Genomic DNA, 17,370 nt, shown 5'->3' with positions numbered 1-17,370 from the left:
AAAAATAATTTAAATGCAATTTGTACAGTACTCACAGGAGAATTCACAATTATGGTAACAACCAAACCTATTCCTAAAACGGGTAAGAATAAAGGTAGAATCTGCATATCCATCTTCAGAAAAAAAATGCAGCAGACAATTTTGTCATTTACTGTACTCCAAGCATTTCTTTTTTAAATATCCCTTATTAGCAATTCCTCCTGAACTGCATCTTGGCTCTTTGTGTCACACAGCTTCATGCAATTTAAGCAGTGTATTAGCATCTTTATTTGTTAATTCTGTCCTAAACGCCTAAGAATATAAGATTAACTTCTCACATGTCTGTTCTGACATTTCTGTTTCAACTGTAAACATCAAAGGATGGCAATGCATCATGCTTTCCTGTTTCTGATTTAAGATATTTATGTTTAGTCAGTGTTTACATCCATAAACATTTGCAAAGCAAAACATGCATCTGTAAGTCTTGATTGTACCACACAACACTGAAAAATGAAATAAAATTTTGTATACAGTCATGTAATAATGTGTCGGCAAACTTTTATTTGAAACAAAGTTACTCTATAACTCATGTTTTTTTACTTTGTTTACAGGTATGTACTGTATCATTCTTATCTTTGCAAAGCTTTAAAGAGGAGCAATAAAGATGAACCTGACCCCCATAACATACAGAGTGTAAGGCAATCAATACAGAAACAAACATTATTAAAAAGTTATGTAAACTTATTTAATCTTAAATAAGAAATAGTTTTTGTATTTCAATTATATGTGAATTCAATACCTAAATAACCTTACTGTGTTACAACATCTAAGGTGTCTTCAACAGGGAAAATAGTAAGAAAGCTAACATGGTTCTCATCACACAAGGGAAAACTAAAATATTTGTTTGTAAGTCTTTTTTCCAAAATTAGATGAAAATTTCAGAGAACTCTGGAGAGGTGATCAGAAAGAAACACTAAAGAAACAGATATTCCAATCTAGACCGCATGCAGTGCTAAATGTAGGGGTCGGTGAAACACTGCTTACAACATAAGAACATGAGACCAAACAAAACCTATGGAATAACACTTTTCCAAAGCAAAGAGGCTTTTTCTTTTTCTCAGCACCTACAAGCACAACTCAAGCATACAGTATTAATGATCTTTTGTGCACATTTACAAAAAAACAACTGCTACCACATTTCAGCATTCAAAACTTGGGAACCAGCTGCATCTCATGCCCAGCAATCCTCCCCCACAACCTTCTTTCAAGCTTTTACATACTGTAGCTGTTTGTACTTTAGTGCTATCTTTGCTGTTTTGGAGGAGCTGTACAGTATTTCAAAGCTACAAACAAGACCTTCAGAGCCCTAAATCACTGCTATTGTATATTGAAACTTTCTACAAAACTGACTAAAGTTAAATCAAATCTTTGTCTGCTTTAAATCTTCAATTATTCTATAGGAACATGTTTTTATTATAATGTACAGATGCAGTGTTTGTTTTTCATTTCTACTGTATATACTGAAATGGGTGTAGACTTTTCAGCTTAATATTCTTAATTAACTAAAACAAAGTAACTGTTACTGATACTGGAAACTTTCTGTTAGCTTCAAGTTTCCTACATATTTTCTAAGGATTAAAAAGGTTTAGACATTCCATTGTGGAACACAGATAAAAACGGTGAAGCACAGCTACTGCTGATGGTTCAGAAGTAACCTGAGTGGACGTTTAATGAATGCATTTTAACCTGAGCCACAAAAACTCTTCGGTGAGGTAGGGGTTGATCTATGAGCCCATCCTAGAGCTTCAACTCTGACTTGACTGATTCATCCACGGTGCAACAGGGAGCGCTACAGGAGGTCATTCTTGCCTTCTGCCATAAGACCGTACAACGCATCCACCTTGCGTCTGGGCAGAGGCAACATTGACAGTGACCTGTTTCTGGACTGAACGCATCTACACATCTACTGCTACATCTGTTCTCTTTCTTTTTCCTTTCCCGTCTACAACCGTTTTTTGCCAATATATGCCAGGGACCTGTGCAATACATTTATATCTATATTTATATCTATATCTATATTTACATCTATATTTATGTTCATATGTGTGATACGATTTTTCTGTGTACTGTTCTGTTCTAGTCTGTTCTTTGTGTGTCCGGACTGTGAGTAACTCTTTTAGCGCACCCCTCACTGTACTGATTGTATTGTATGTATTGTACTATTATTATTATTGTATCATTCGTTACACTGTGACTGTGCTGTCTGTGTTAAGCTGCTGTTGCACTGCAATTTCCCTCACGGGATCAATAAAGTATCTATCTATCAAAACACAGAAAACCGCAATGGATTTGTATTTGAATATCCTTAACATTTGGAAACAAAGTCATTTGGAACAAAGTTCCAGTCTCTCACTGAATACATTTTTATACATTTTTGAAAACATAACTGACTAGAAATAAAACAATCACAGGTGCCAGTGACTATCCTGCCCAAAAAAGCATCCATCCAAATAAAGGGAACAAGCCCTTCTATCAAGCCCAGAAAAAAGTCCTCCAAGTCAAATCAAATAGTATATAAAAATAGGAACATGCCCCAAAATAGAATAAATGCTTATATTTGCAAAATAAGTATTGTTTTTTATATATATATACCTCAGAGAGTTTTAGCCAGACAGATGTAACAAAAGAGAAACTCAAACTTTGTGAACAAAGATATTGTCAAGCTGAGCTGAAAAGTGATCCAACACACATGCCTGCCTGAGAACTCAAGTGTTTGTTCTATTTTGGAGTACATTGCCATTCTTTTTTCCTACAGACAGAATCAATACAATATAATGGTTCCCCAAACAAAAGAAAAACAACATTTTTCCCACCCTATCAACCACCCCCATCTCCGGTCACTCGCACTCCAAATATCCAGCCAAAAGATAATAATAATAATAATAATAATAATAATAATAATAATAAACTTTATTTTACTGTATATAGCGCCTTTAAAGGTGTCTTCTCAAAGCGCTTTACAGGATGACAACAACAATAAATAAGAAGAATACACAAGATAAAACACAATTACAATTTATAGAGGAGACCGTGGATGGTGGTACTAAGAAAAGCAGAGGGGTAAAGAATGGAACCAGTTAAGTAAAGGCTTTTCTGAAGAAGAGGGTTTTGAGTCTGGATTTGAAGGAGTTTAGAGAAGGTGACTCTCTGATATCCTTGGGCAGAGAGGTCCAGACCTTGGGGACATAACAGGAGAAGGCCCTGTCACCCATACAATGTAGACAGGCTTGGGGGACAGTTAGGATACCAGAATTAGAAGAGCGAAGGTTGCGAGGTGTGGAGTAGGGCGATAATAGTTCAGACAGGTACTGAGGTGCCAAGCCATGCAGAGCCTTATAGGTGAGCATGAGGATTTTAAAGTCCACACGGAATTTGACCAGAAGCCAGTGCAAGGACTCCAGGATAGGAGAAATGCATACACTTGCACTAGACCTGGTCAGGATTCTGGCTGCTGAAATTTGGACATACAGTACAGTACTGCAGTTTGTTCAGAGTAGATTTAGATACCCCAGCGAGTAGAGCATTACAGTAGTCAATTCGAGAGAACACAAATGTGTTGATCAGCTTTTCAGCCAGTTATTGATAGCATAGGGCATAGTCTAGCGATATTTCTAAGGTGAAAAAAAGATGTTTTGACAGTATGCTGCAAAAAGATGCCATAAATTAAATCACACAAAAGTAATGGACCCACTGTACAGTAAATCCAGGCTTGACCAGGCTGGACCACCAGTGCCCCATACTGTACATCCAAGGTGCTTCCCATCCTGGCACCAAAAACCTGAGAAATAAAATACTCTACACAAATGATGACTGGAAAAGTCAGGATCCAATGATGTCAGATAGTGGGAAGAAGAGATGGCCACCAAAAAGCCCAGAACATTTTAATAATGGTAAGACTAGCCACCAAGCATGGAGTCATCATTTAACAAGAGCACCAACAAACATTCAAAGCAAAGCAGGTAATCGAGCAAAATGTTTTAAAGACGACGTGGTTTTTGCTGTCTGCATATAAAATAAACTATATTCTGTGTTATTCTGAATGATGCATAAAACGATTTTTTCAGGACACCTGAAGAAGGTTTCACAGCCAAAACGTTGTGTTTTCTCTCTTCTTTTTTCAGCATGGAATAAACCTATTACTTGTTCCTTTGCAGACTATGCATGCTGATGCAGCTACCCAGCTGCACCACTATATAAGGCAGACTGTAGTACATTCTGTAGCATTATCCCATGACTAACCTTTCTACTGCAGTGTCTTCATGAAACAGACCGACAGCACGTGATAATAGTTTATATTCAAATTGTTGTGGGATAAAACAATAAAAAACACAGGAGATAGCCTGTACAAAGACAGAGATACCCATTTCAAAGTTTACTGTAGCTTTCATTAAGACGAGTTCACTGAAGCACACGCTGAAACGACATTTGACCAGCAAACCATTTCAATGCAGAACAATAAAGATGTTCACTGTGAAACAAAAAAAGGTAAAGTTCCAGTATATGAAGAGGAAGTACAGAACTACAGTGTATAAACTGGGACTTGTGAGCAAAATAAGATGACAGTGGGCAGAAACCCTATTTTAGCAGTCATGGCCATTGTAAAAGCACTGCTGTCCTGAATTTATAAATAAGCAGATTATTAAGATTAACTGCCACGGTGTGTGCGTCTTTTTGTCAGGACCTCAGTCCATCTCTTCCCATCTCTCAGTCCCATAGTTGCTCCTCAGACACCAGTAAGTTCTGCTACACAAAAGACCAGACACTGGAGAATTCAAGGCTATCGAGGTTTCTAGCAGATTACATCACTGTAACAAGTTCAAGGACCAAACTAACCCTGTTCTATTACCATACAAATCGCTTGTTTCCTTCAAAGAAAATTACAGTACAGGATAAGCATGTAATAAAGCCTTCTTGTAAAACCGATCATGGTAATATTTAGAATCAGGATGGTTTGCTCTACAAGCAGGGGCTACACACTGATGAAATCCATGGGAAATGTAATAGTTGGGTTCTGCATAGATCACTGCCACCTTATCACGGGAACACGGTAAGATTGTTAGAGGTTTGTATTGGGAACTGCAACAAGACCCCAAAATGAGATCTTGAACGTTTTACCTCAGGTGGACTTCAGAAAGACTGGGCCACAGAGAGACTGAAAGACAGTAACAATACATTTACAGTATACAGTTTATATACAGTATATGTTTCTTAGTCACAAAAGCTTATTTGTATAGGGTCCAGGTTGTTGTGGATAATAGACCTTCCAGCAGCTGGTTTTTAGATCGTCTAATCAGCACGTCTTTCCTTGCTAAGTATCCGTATCCTATCAAATTACTAGAAGTTTTTCAATGTCTGTGCAGCTGGGATTTCAAAGGCAGAATTTCTTTGTCCGCAATGCGGGTGTACGGGTGGTAGTAGCCTATACACCAGGGGGGGAAAAAGACTTATTAACATTTTTAAAAAAAACGTCTGTGTTCACCAGCGCTGAAAATTGGATGTTTGTTTATGTCTGGTCTCTAACATTTACTGAATCTTTGATGACGAGTACAATTTAGTGAATTGTACGGTACATGTTTAGGTTTTTCAGTCTTGTTGGCACTCCAGTTCAACGCTCCCAGAGTTTTGGGGGGCCCTGCACTAACCGCGAAAAGATACCCCATAAGGTTTTAATATAACATGCACTTAGCTGCAGCATACACGCGTCTGACAATACCTTACAGACCTTAATCATGTACACGGAAGACTGAGCACCGTGGGTCGCGCACGGGTTAGCGTTTCGGTCGGTTTGGTCTCGCGGCTATCCATAGCAAAGGCGACTTGCTGTTCGCAGTTAAATAAAAAAAATCGCCATGCATCAAGAAGTTGAAAATGCTTACCCTGCTGGGGATGAAAGTAGTGAAAGTGACGAGGAATGGGAACTTGGATATTCCCGAAAACCAAACTCGGAGGTAAAGAAAGAAAAAGGCATTTGTCTTTGAAAACAAACGGATTAGATAGATGATAGCGAGTACCACAACGGTCGGCTCAAAGCGGGTAATCGAGCAAAATTTTTAAAACACGACGTGGTTTTTGCTGTCTGCGTGTAAAATAAACTGTATTCTGTGTTATTCTGAACGATGCATATAACGATTTTTAATTTTGTTGTTGCTTTACAAATAGTCCGTAGAGATTGAAGGTCTGTTGGTCGTCGGTTTTAAACGTGAAAACGGGCATTTGGTGCTGTTTTCGAAAATAAGTATTCTTAATTATTATTTTATTTGTGTATTGTATAGGTTTTTGGTATTTGAGTGGTTTTACTGGAAGCGAAGATCAAACTTCGTGAACACGTGTTCGAGCTTTTGAAGCGACAAGTTTTTGGCCCCTCCTCAAGACATGTACTGTATAATGAAGATCCTACGGGGTCTTGTATGAATATATGACGCCTCTGTACGCCTCTTTTGGTAATAATGCAGCACCCGCAACGGACTGGATGAATAGTTACGATATTTGAAGCAATGCTTAAAAATAATCATTTATTTTTAAAAATGTTTAATGCTGTGTAAATCTGTTGCTTGGTGAACTCCACAGCTAGTTAATGCAGCTGAGAGCGGTACACTATTTGGAAAACATCCTTATTTAAATGATACCAAACCAAAGTCTTAATATGTTTAATATATACCTTGTGTATTGATTATAAAACTATTTGCACTACACAACGTGCTTTTACTGAACTAAGAAAGCCTTTAAACCAGTAGAGGGCGGCAGTCTAAAAATAATGCAGTCACTGAGCAAATAGTAAGGACTGTTTTTGCACAGACAGTAGCATCGTTAACAACAACAGTACTGAACACCCTCAATCTTTGAATAGCACAACTATCAACAATTTTAAGAAACTGTATTTTACTTTGTGTGTTGTTTAGACCTTTAGGGCCTAAGAAAAAATGTATTGAAAAATAGCCTGTACATGATTGCATTTCAGAATCCTAAGAGCAATTGATTGTTTAGTTTTTAAGTATAATGTGTCTTATTAACAGGAGAGGAAACTAAATCAATGAGGAAAAACCATTGGAAGTGGATACCCTGGCTTTTGTCAACGGCTGGATGATATCTCAAATAAATTAGCCACAAGCAGTGAAATAAGCTAAATGGGTTGTGTGGTCTTTTTGTTAGAGTTGATTCTTATGGTGTTAATAAATGTAGATGACTTTTGCAATTTGTAGGCCTATATCTAAGTTAAAACTCAGACGTACAGGTAGTGGACAAAAAAATGGAAAAGTCTTTCCCTCTCACTAGTGAAAAGTCAATTAAAGGCCATTCAGTTGCTGTGTTCACCCACTGTGGCACAGAGTCTGCTAGTGTCTGGAATTCTAAAGAATGGAGCCAGCACCATTCTTCCACAAGGAACTCACCTGGTTGATGAAGGTGTGAATCACTGACTTAGGTGTCTTTCCAGAATATCCCATAAATGCTCAATTGGATTCAGATCTGGTGACTGATAGGTGGATACCATCAGTGTCTTGCTCATCAGACCATTGGGTGACTACACATGGTCAGTGGGTGGGGGTCACTGTTATCCTGGAAGACAGTCTTTTTGGCAGGAAAGAAATGTTGCAACATGGGGTGAAGATGATCCCTCAGAACCATTTATGAGCAATAGTATTGACCTTGTGAAAGAGTGTGTCCAAACCGTGTCAGAAAAGTGGATCCCACAACATTATGGAACCACCAGAATCTTTTACTGTTGGGACCAATCACTCAGGGCTGTAGAGTTCTTTAGGTGAACACCCCCCATGAACTCATCTGTTTGTCAGGAACATGGTGAAAGATGATTTATCTGTCCAAACCATAGGTCTTAACTGGTCTGTAGTTGATTGCCTCTGCTCCTTGTAAACCTGGACTTGCAAATGTGCATTGCCATGTGCAGTGAGCAACTGTGGTGTCCCACCATATGGAGTTCTTGGTGGGCTGTTTTTGAGAAACAAGCTTGCTCTCACCTGAGGTTGAAATTTGCAGTCGGGTGGTATGCAGGCTTCTGTTAGCCCTGCGATATCCATTCATTAATCGGAGTGCAATCCTGGAGAATTTGCTTTCTCCCACTGCGCTCCTTTGCGGAGGTCTTTCTCTTGGGGTTCCATGCTGACATCACCTTAGACGTCGGTACTCATGAAAAATCAGCAAGTTGAGCTGTCCTGGTCACTGAAGCTCCTGCCAAATGCACCCGAACAATCACCCCTCTTCACTGAGTCACTGAGCCTCCTCTGGAATTTTGTTAACCACAGTCATAGGCAACCAGGCTTCTCCAGGATTTTAATACTTGACCATAATCATGCTTTTCTCCTCTGCCTGGAGCTCAGGAATAAATTCTAGATTTACAAGCATTTTGTAATTCTTTGTGTATACAGTAGGCTTACGTGTTCTGTATGTGTACATCTTGCTTGACACAAATTCTTTGAAAGTTTTAGGATGTGCTATCAATCTTCAGTTCCCTTATTCTAAGAATGGGCTCTTCATACTTTATCACACTTGCTTGATGAAATATTTAGAAAATCTTACAGTTTTCCCTAAATTTTCCTCTTGTTCTGTGTTTTTTTCCCCAGAGCTCTAATACCTCAGTACCCGAAGATGATAAAATTTACACTTTCAAAAAAGCTCTGTCCTCTGGAGATGTTCAGATGGTCAAACAGTTGTTGGACAGTGGTAATTTTTTTTTGTCTTTTCTATGGGCACATTCCGTTGTTCATTTGTATTGAGTTTCAGAGAAAGTGGTTTAAATGGATCATTTACATGATTATAAAACAGCAATTGGAGAAGTGTTTTACTTGTATTGATTCTAGAATGAAATTTAAGTTGTCAGTTTTGAAATTGATCACTACAATGGCTCTGTATTAGGCATTCAGTAATAACTCGTAGAGGACCTAGTATCTTTTGATTACTGTTCCACCACTTTTTCAGTTACATAGTGGGTGTAATTATTTATGTTCATGATTGCAATTTTACCTCAGCTTTGTGGTGCTAATGATGCAAAGATGTGATGCAAAGATTTCATCCAGACATTTTTTGAAAGAAGCCAGGGTATCGGCTTCAACAAAATGGCTGGGTAGCTTAAAGATAACTTGAAGGCAGCAAGAAGAGACCCTCCTGGAATTGAGTGTAAGACTCTATTCTTTGCAAGTCAGTCTTTTGCAAGGTGGTATGCCTTAGACCCCAAGAGACAATCCTATAGCTCTTATAGGTCACCCCAAAGCCATGTCTTAAAAACTTCAAACTCTCGTATTTTAGCTGGTTTAGTAAATTAATTCACTTAAGTCAGTTAATGGCCATGTGTGGCCCTTGAGAGCTAAAGAGATCTGGTATTTTCATTTCCAACGATCGTTAAAGGATTGATTCTGACCCAGGGATCAACGGGGGTCTTCAGAAACAAAGGAAAGTATTTCACTCTCGTTTTAGGCCGCATGTAAGATCTGTACTGTCACAGAGTGTATTTCCTGCTTAAGTGTTTCAAAATAAAAGTGTTTAGCAGTGTTCAGAAATTGCTGATTGCACAGTGACCTATATAACCTCTCAAGGACCAGGGTTGTCCATTTCTAGTGTGCTGTGTTGAAATATATATTAGATTTTCTCACATTTGTGGTTTAACGTTTCTTGGACTCTCAAGTTAGTTCTTTGGTGACCTCAGTGTACTCCAGAACATTCGCCTCAGGATTTTCTATTGCATTGTCTGTTCCTCCAGGTGTGGATGTGGAGTGTCCTCTTGGGTTTCAATGGACTCCGCTGATGTGTGCTGTCCACACAGCAAACTATGAACTGGCACAGGTTCTGTTGGACCGGGGGGCTAATGCCAACTTTAGTAAAGGTAAGAGGTGGCGTTTTCCTGTTTTGAGCAAAAAGGGTACCATTGGAAAGATAGATGGATAAGTAGCAGAATCTAAAACATTTTTTTTTTTAAATTCCATTCAGTGTTTTCATCTGAGGTAGCATGATGCCATTCCCAAAATTTGCTAATATGAGCTGGCTTTAATGTTTATAAGTGACAGTCTATGCATGGCTGGTTAAGATAACCTGTACTTTAGTATGCACTACTCTACATTAAACAAATGTGACCAGTGTGCAGAAGTATTATTTTGTTCTTTTGATTCCTTACACTTAAACCTTTACTATTTAATTGTATTTTGCTCCATAGAAAACAGAGTGACATGCTATATTACCTTCCTTTCACAGTTTACATTGTGCATCAGACTGATTCACATTAATTTGAATAGGAAAAGTATGACATTTATATGAATTGTTTTAGAATGGAAATTTTGAGCAAGTGACAGTTCAAGCAATGCAAAAAAAAAATACAACAATGAGAAAAAGTTATTTTTGAATATATCATATATTTAAATCTAAGGTTGTTACTGTCAAAATGTGCAAGAAATTTGAATTTGGTTTGTGAGCCCTGTGCTTAAGTTTCTGTTTTTTAAACTACTTTTTGTTTTTACCAAAGGTGGGACGAAATTATAATTTGAACATTCACTGTTGGTCTGAGATTATTTAATGGTTATGACGCAAATTAGAAAATATTAAAAACATCCTCTGATTCACAGTATGTTTTCAGTTTACACTCGAATTCCTGTTTCTTTTAAAAATTGGATGCATCTGTTAGTCTCGACGAACCACGAAGACGCTCAGTGAGTTGGCTTACAATGAGTGAAAAATGGAGACAATTACATGTCCTGCACAAATGGCTGTAAGAGGGCAACCAGAGCTCGAGGCATCAAAAGGAAATAATTAAAAACAAAACCTAGAAATACAACTTCCTAATTTCAGTTTTGCAAAAAATGCTAGAGTGATAAAGCCAGCACACAAAGCAGAGCATTGTCGTCACTCTGTCAGCTGCACTAAGAGATCTGTTTATTTTCTTTTTCAGACTTCAGACAGAAATGACTGCTGTTTAATGCACAATCAGATTTCAGACTTATTCACCATGTGCTTCTAAGTCACTCTTTTAACTAAGTTTTGAGTGGTGGTAAAGGTTGTGGCTTTGAATCGCATACAGTGCTTCCTTTGCAGGAACAGTGAAGCAGTATCCTTGCAATAAAAAAGTATAAATGTTTTATTTTGTTAAGTACATGAAGTAACAGGCATTTTACAGTGTGCAAAAAAAGTCTGACTGTCATAACAAGACAGTGCATGTAAATAGTCCTTTTACTTTACATCTATAGGATGTGATAGGATATGTTACTATTCGTATAGAAAATCACTGATCCCTTTCTCTAGGGCTAAGTAGCAATTTTTTAACTTTATGTAATCAAAGAATGCTCTCTTTGTTTGGGGTTTTTAAATTGAATATATCTGTTAAGGTTGTAAGATCTGTTATGAACCTGAAAGATTCTTATCGTAGTCAGTCTTATCCGTTGACTTCACCGAAAGTGTTGAGTCAACTAAAAACCACTTATTTAGGTTATTTTACCATTACATCTTGCCCAGGAAATACAGGGTGCAGTGGTCCCTATTTTTTGCCAATGTTGCATTTCATTTTGAAATTGCATACATACTGTATGGAGCTTGATATATGCATTCTGTTGTTCATTTGCAGTCTTGTGTAAATGTACCTAATAAGTATAATATGTAATAAATTACAGAGCAGAATTAAGGTCGTAACGTGCAGTTTTACAAGAAATACAAAACTGTGATGATAGAATAAAAGCAGATTTTGCAAGTGTTTCATTATCTTATTGCACAGAAGCATGGAGATTCCCCCATGATAATTTTCCAGTGCTGACAGGTTAAACTCAAAGTCTTGAGCAAGACTCCTTTTGAGGGTCTCTAAGTGGCATCAGTATGATGCACCAAGGGGAAAGTGGACAATATTTTTATTGATTATTGATTTTTACATGCTTGTCTTTAATCGTGGAAGACACAAATCTTTTATTTCTCTTTACAGCAACACTTACAATGACTGAAAGTGTGTTGCATATTACTAATAAGTTCAGTCCACCATTTTCTGCTTTTTAGGCAAGACGTTGTTTAACATGTCTTTGAACTTGTGACCTCAAAGTAGAATTGCATGTTATACGATTAATACTGTGTTGCTTTTATACCTCATCCTTCAGATCAGTACACAGTCCTGATGTCAGCATGCATAGCCTCTGCACCAGAAGAGCAGATTGTCAAGTGTGTGGAATTACTGCTGTCCAGGAACGCTGATCCCAATGCCTTTAACAAGTAAGAATGCAGTTTTTGTTTGTGATAATTTCTCTATCAGGCTTTGAAGATCACAAAAGAGCATGCTCTACTACATTCACATCAAGGGTTGTATAAAGACTATCAACAAAGCTTTTCTTTTGTTTTTTGTTCTACACATACATCATGACTAAGTGGATTTCTGCATTGCAAAACAACACAGTTTAGGTTCTTCTTGCGTGGAGCGGAGCAGAAGAAAACACAAGAAAGTAAGTACCACAGACCAGCAGCACTGTCTGTTAATTTCTAATGAAATGTCTAATGAAATGGAGTTATATTTTCTTCGAAAGCTAAATAATTAGTGCGAACATAATACACATTTTCCCAGACTGCATCATTCCTACTCCTGATTTCTTAATTACAGGTAGTTTAGAGGAGAGCATGTGTACATCTTGGGCTGTTTTTTTTTCAGTGGAAATGAGTCGCGTGTTTCGTTCTGTGGAAAATCTCATTGCGGAACTAGGGGTGATATAACTGTATTTTTAAAATAAGAACATTTCAGCTTCTCCTGTTATGGCACGTCTGAGTGCACAGGTTTTCTTTTTCCTTCAGACAGACAAACAATAAACACCACTTGCTAAGTTGACAAAAAAACAAACGAAAGTATGCTACTTCTGTGCATTAACACTGTCCAGATGGATTGGCAGCCATAAGTTAAACGGAAATCAGTTTAAAAAATCGAGGTGTCTGGAATGATTTAGAATTTCATCATCTGTGGAAATTTCTCATGGTAAACCATGGGTGCAGTTCCTCTTCTCTGACGTTGTTTTGCTTGTAATGTTGACTGTGTTGCATATTGCCCAGAGCTGTGGCACATATTGTTTTAATGGCTCTCCAACCTTCAGTAGGAAATTGATTGTTTCCTCTGTAGACAAAATATTTGGAAAAACAATAACTAAATAAAGAAAGAGGTACTGTAGATTGTGATGGGGGGCCTGAAGTAATTGGGTATGTGGTTCTGTGTTACAATATAGAGTGTATTTTACAGTGGATTCACATTTGTTTAATTTTTGCTGTCTTCATTTTCATAAACCTTTCAAGCAAACTAAATATGTTCAAGTATGTACATACGCACATTTTTAAAAGAGCACTTAGTTTTCTGAATGGCTGTACTTTAGTAAATTAAACTAGTCTTAATATCATCTTTACAGTAGCTCTGTTGTTTAGCTGGAGTCAGGATTCTTATAAATTCATAATATTTTGTAATGCATACCATCGGTCTCTGGTATTCTTTTTCTCTGCCTTCCTCGTAATAACTAAACTAAAAAAAGATATCTGAATTTCTATCTCATGTCATTTTATTGATTGAAAGTATCAGCAAACCCCCCAGCATGCAGAATGACTGTTTCAGCCACAAGAGAAGCCAGGAAAGGGTGATTTTGGATTTGTTGTATTGTATTCAACATGGCCAACTCTGGTTCTGGAGACCTACCAGTATAACTGGTTTGTCTTAAATCGCCGATTACCAAAAGGTTAACTTGTTTATTCCCCTACCATCTGGCAGAAGGTTCCGGTCACTCCAGTCGCACACAACTAGACTCCAAAATAGCTTCTTCCCCAGAGCTGTCAAGTTGGTGACGCCCCCACTCCCTTCCACCTTATTATGATCTCTCCTAACGTCCTCCTGTACCCACAACGACTGTACTCCTACACCACCACACACACATGTAAGCCGAAATTGTACTGTCCTCTCGATAGCCCAGTAAAACTGTAACAGGCATAATAATATTTAATATTTATTAATTAACCATACTACTTTTAACCATACTATTTTTTGCACTGTTCCAAGAATTACCTTGCACTGTTTTTGTCCTGTTATATTTTCTCTGTTTGCGGAATTTTGCACAGTTTTGATTACTTGATTACATGTTATTTATGTTATGTTATTACATGTCACTGTTATTGCTATTGTGTAACTGTCTATTGTCTTATCTTCTGTCCTATGTATATACTGCACCTGAGTGACTAATGAGAAACACTTTCCATTATGCTATGCACCTGTGTAAGTTTAATGACAATAAAGTTTAATTTGTCTAATTAGATATAGAGATTTTCATTCACAATTAGTACAGCAGGGGCAGCACATTGGTGTAGTGATTAGAAGTGCTGCCCCTGGACCTGGGGTGCTGTCTGCGTGGAGTTTGTATGTTCTCTCCATGTTCGTGTGGGATTGCTCCAGGTGCTCAAGTGTCCTCCCACAGTCCAAAACCACACTGGTAGGTTAATTGGTTTCTGGGAGAACTGACCCTGGTGTGAGTGTGTTGGTGTCTGTTTGAGTGATGGACTGGCGTCCCATCCAGGGTGTACCCTGCCTTGGGCCCATTGCTTGCCAGGTGGGCTCCAGCTCCCCCACAACCCTGAATTGGAAGAAGCAGATAGGAAATGGATGCGTATAGCAGCACCCTGCTTCTCTTAAGTACTACAGTTGGCCACTGATTCCAAAAATGATCTAAACTCCCACGTGATCCAGTTCTTTACAAATTGATGATTTAAGGATGACCTTGCAGACCTGTTAGATCATGACCGCTACTGCATTGGAGGTTGCCTCAAGCGTTTATAAGATAGGGGATTGTAATGATTGGGTTTTATACAAAATTGCAGCCTTTAGGTATTATTCCTGAGGTATTTAAGAAGCCACTAAAGAAGCAATATATGGGAGATGAATTCTCAAAAATTGCTTGCAGGGTAATGTGTTTTATGGAAAAGTGCAGAAAGTTCCTAGGGAAAAGTATGGAATAAAATATCGGTACAACAACCTTTGCAATCATTGCTAAGATGCTTAACACAACAGTTTCCTGTTGACGCTTATAACTATAATCTGTCTTTGTGCAGTGTTACATTGATTACTTTGTGACATTTCTTGATAAGAGAAGATAAGTTATTACAACATGTACATGTGAATGACCTTGTAACCTATCTGCTGCTGATCTCTTTTCCCTCAGACTGATATAAAATCTGTTGCTTTACTACAGCACTTGACATCCTGGGAAAACATGGAATTTAATAAAGGTTATGTTTTTCTCACCTTAGTGAAAATGCAGAGGTGCACAGGGGGTGAAGGATAGGGGATTGCTAACATTTGTTGGAAGCAGCATTCTATTTGCTTTGTGACTCAACTGGTTGAATTGATGTGTTAATGTTACAGTAACTTTTATAAATGTAGTTGGAACCAAACATGAAGGATGCTGAAATGTCCTGCTGTTTTACTGAAAGGTGGCGATATTTCACCGTATTTTCCGCTGCTTGTTATTCGGAAATAATACTAACATAAATTAAACACCGTGTGAGTTAAAAATGGCTTTGGTACTTAAAACTGGACTGAAGTGAATAAAATAAAATGTAGGTCTCGTTTTGGTGTAGTGTGCAGTGTTAGTAAAGCTAGATGGAAATTAATGCAGAGTACATCTCAGAATCTGATTCTGCACTAATAAGGTGTACAGTTCCATCCTCCTCAATTTTGGTAAAAGAGAGTAAGTGCTGATTTAATGAATAATAGAAAATTTGTTTTTTGTTTGCTATTGTGTGCGCTCACAAATCTTTTTCATAAAAATATTTGTGGTTCTGACTTTAATAATGATGTTTAATTACACAAAAAGCAACTGTACTTAGGAATGCTTAAAATAGGTGTTTATTACTAAAAACACAAACCACAATATGAATTTTAGTTATCGTTGTTTCTTTTGTCATTTTTGGGATCAGAGGGTGGATTGTAATTTTTTCCCCATAAAAATTAAGGAAATTGTTTTTTCTCTTCACAAATTTTCGCTATACAGAAGGCTTTCGGGGAACGACTTATGGTCGTAAAATCAGGTATGGTGTACATGTAACAGCACAGCTGGAGAGTATACTTCCCACATATGCCTGAGGAAATTAGGGGATTGGTGTCGGGTGTGGCAGCGACGGGTCTCACAGGGGAGATGCTGGTAAGAATGAAAGATCAGAACCAGGTCTGTTCTAACTGTGGTCCTGGAGGGGGTTGGCAGATTTTACAGGCCCTCCACAGGGTGGGTGTGAGAGAATGGGGCTGTCTGAGAGAAACCGATGTCGACGAGATTGTCGGTGTGATGTCTGGTTTCAGTGGGGACATCTGTTTTGAGTGTAACGGCCTCAGTTGCTGCATAATTGGCTCACTGGTAAGAAGAAGGTGGTGGGAGTGAGATCAGCCAAAAGGCATTGACCGGGATGAGGTATTTGCCACTGCTACCACCGCCACCGTGTTGAAGGTGGACTTATTAGTAAATGCAGGTCTGATTCGGTAAGTAAGATGTGTGTGATTGTGCGGTGGCATGACTTAATTCCCCCAGCCCAACACACCATCCCATTCAGAACAATAACAACATCTTAATTAAATCCCTGATTTTGAGTGATGACAATGCTGTTTGTTAGCTTCACTCTCACTGTATGAAGCATGTAATAACTACCAGTTGTTGTTAATGAAATTAAGGCATTCTAGAGACTTAGTTATTGTTATACTAAATTATAGTTAAATGCAAAAGTAGTAAAGAAACAGTTGGAAAGTTTAATTAGCATTTGTGTTAGAAGGAATGCTTTGTAAGTTGACATACCGACATAAGCAGTGTTGCCATCTAGTGAAGACGTTTCAACCAACCTTGTTTGTTTTGTGGTTTAGTATTTAAGTGATGCTAAAATTGTGTCCAGCCATTTCTTAAAAGACCCCAGAGTTCTGCACCTAACCACCTGCCTGGGTTTTCCAGATATACCCTCATCCCTTCATGCAAAAAGGTGTCAAAAAGTTTTTCTTAAATAAATTACCTTGTTTCCAATTGCGATCCCTTTGAATTTTACATCTTCAGATCAAATCTCTTCTCAGTCTCCTTTGCTCTCTACTGAAGAGATGTCCCTGTATATGACAATCTGAGACCAGCAATCATTTTTGTTGCTTTTAATATCTCATTTTAATATACTTATTGTGGTGTGGTGACCAAAACTTGAACATGATATTCTAAATGAAGTCTTACCAGATGTAAAACGTGAGAAGACCATTCCTGGATTTAAATTCAAAACGTTTTGCTTTATATCAGAGCACACTGTTTGTTTTTTTGTTGCTTCTCCACTTTAGAGCATAGAATCTCTCCTGTCAGTACACTGCTTTTTCTGTGCTGAGCA

At 38.0% G+C, this 17,370-nt stretch overlaps 1 protein-coding gene across 5 annotated transcripts in view; it reads left to right on the top strand.

Moving 5' to 3' along the window:
• Window positions 1–5,441: 5,441 nt before the first annotated feature.
• asz1 (ankyrin repeat, SAM and basic leucine zipper domain containing 1) overlaps window positions 5,442–17,370 on the top strand; it is a 29,849-nt gene continuing 17,920 nt past the window's right edge. Inside the window, exons 1-4 of one of the 5 annotated variants that reach the window (XM_088645453.1) lie at window positions 5,442–5,987; window positions 8,616–8,715; window positions 9,749–9,871; window positions 12,114–12,225. In XM_088645453.1, the coding sequence (XP_088501579.1) occupies window positions 5,889–5,987; window positions 8,616–8,715; window positions 9,749–9,871; window positions 12,114–12,225 (434 nt within the window). In that variant the 5' untranslated portion in view covers window positions 5,442–5,888. The remainder of the gene's footprint in view (window positions 5,988–8,615; window positions 8,716–9,748; window positions 9,872–12,113; window positions 12,226–17,370) is intronic. The other 4 variants (XM_088645451.1, XM_088645452.1, XM_088645450.1 and 1 more) reach the window with 4 other exon arrangements.

Source organism: Lepisosteus platostomus, chromosome 9, assembly GCF_059453375.1.
Source record: "Lepisosteus platostomus isolate fLepPlt1 chromosome 9, fLepPlt1.hap1, whole genome shotgun sequence".
In the NCBI taxonomy this organism is placed as follows: domain Eukaryota; kingdom Metazoa; phylum Chordata; class Actinopteri; order Semionotiformes; family Lepisosteidae; genus Lepisosteus; species Lepisosteus platostomus.
Note: the sequence above shows the minus strand (reverse complement) of the source record. Positions and strands in the feature narration are given on the sequence as shown.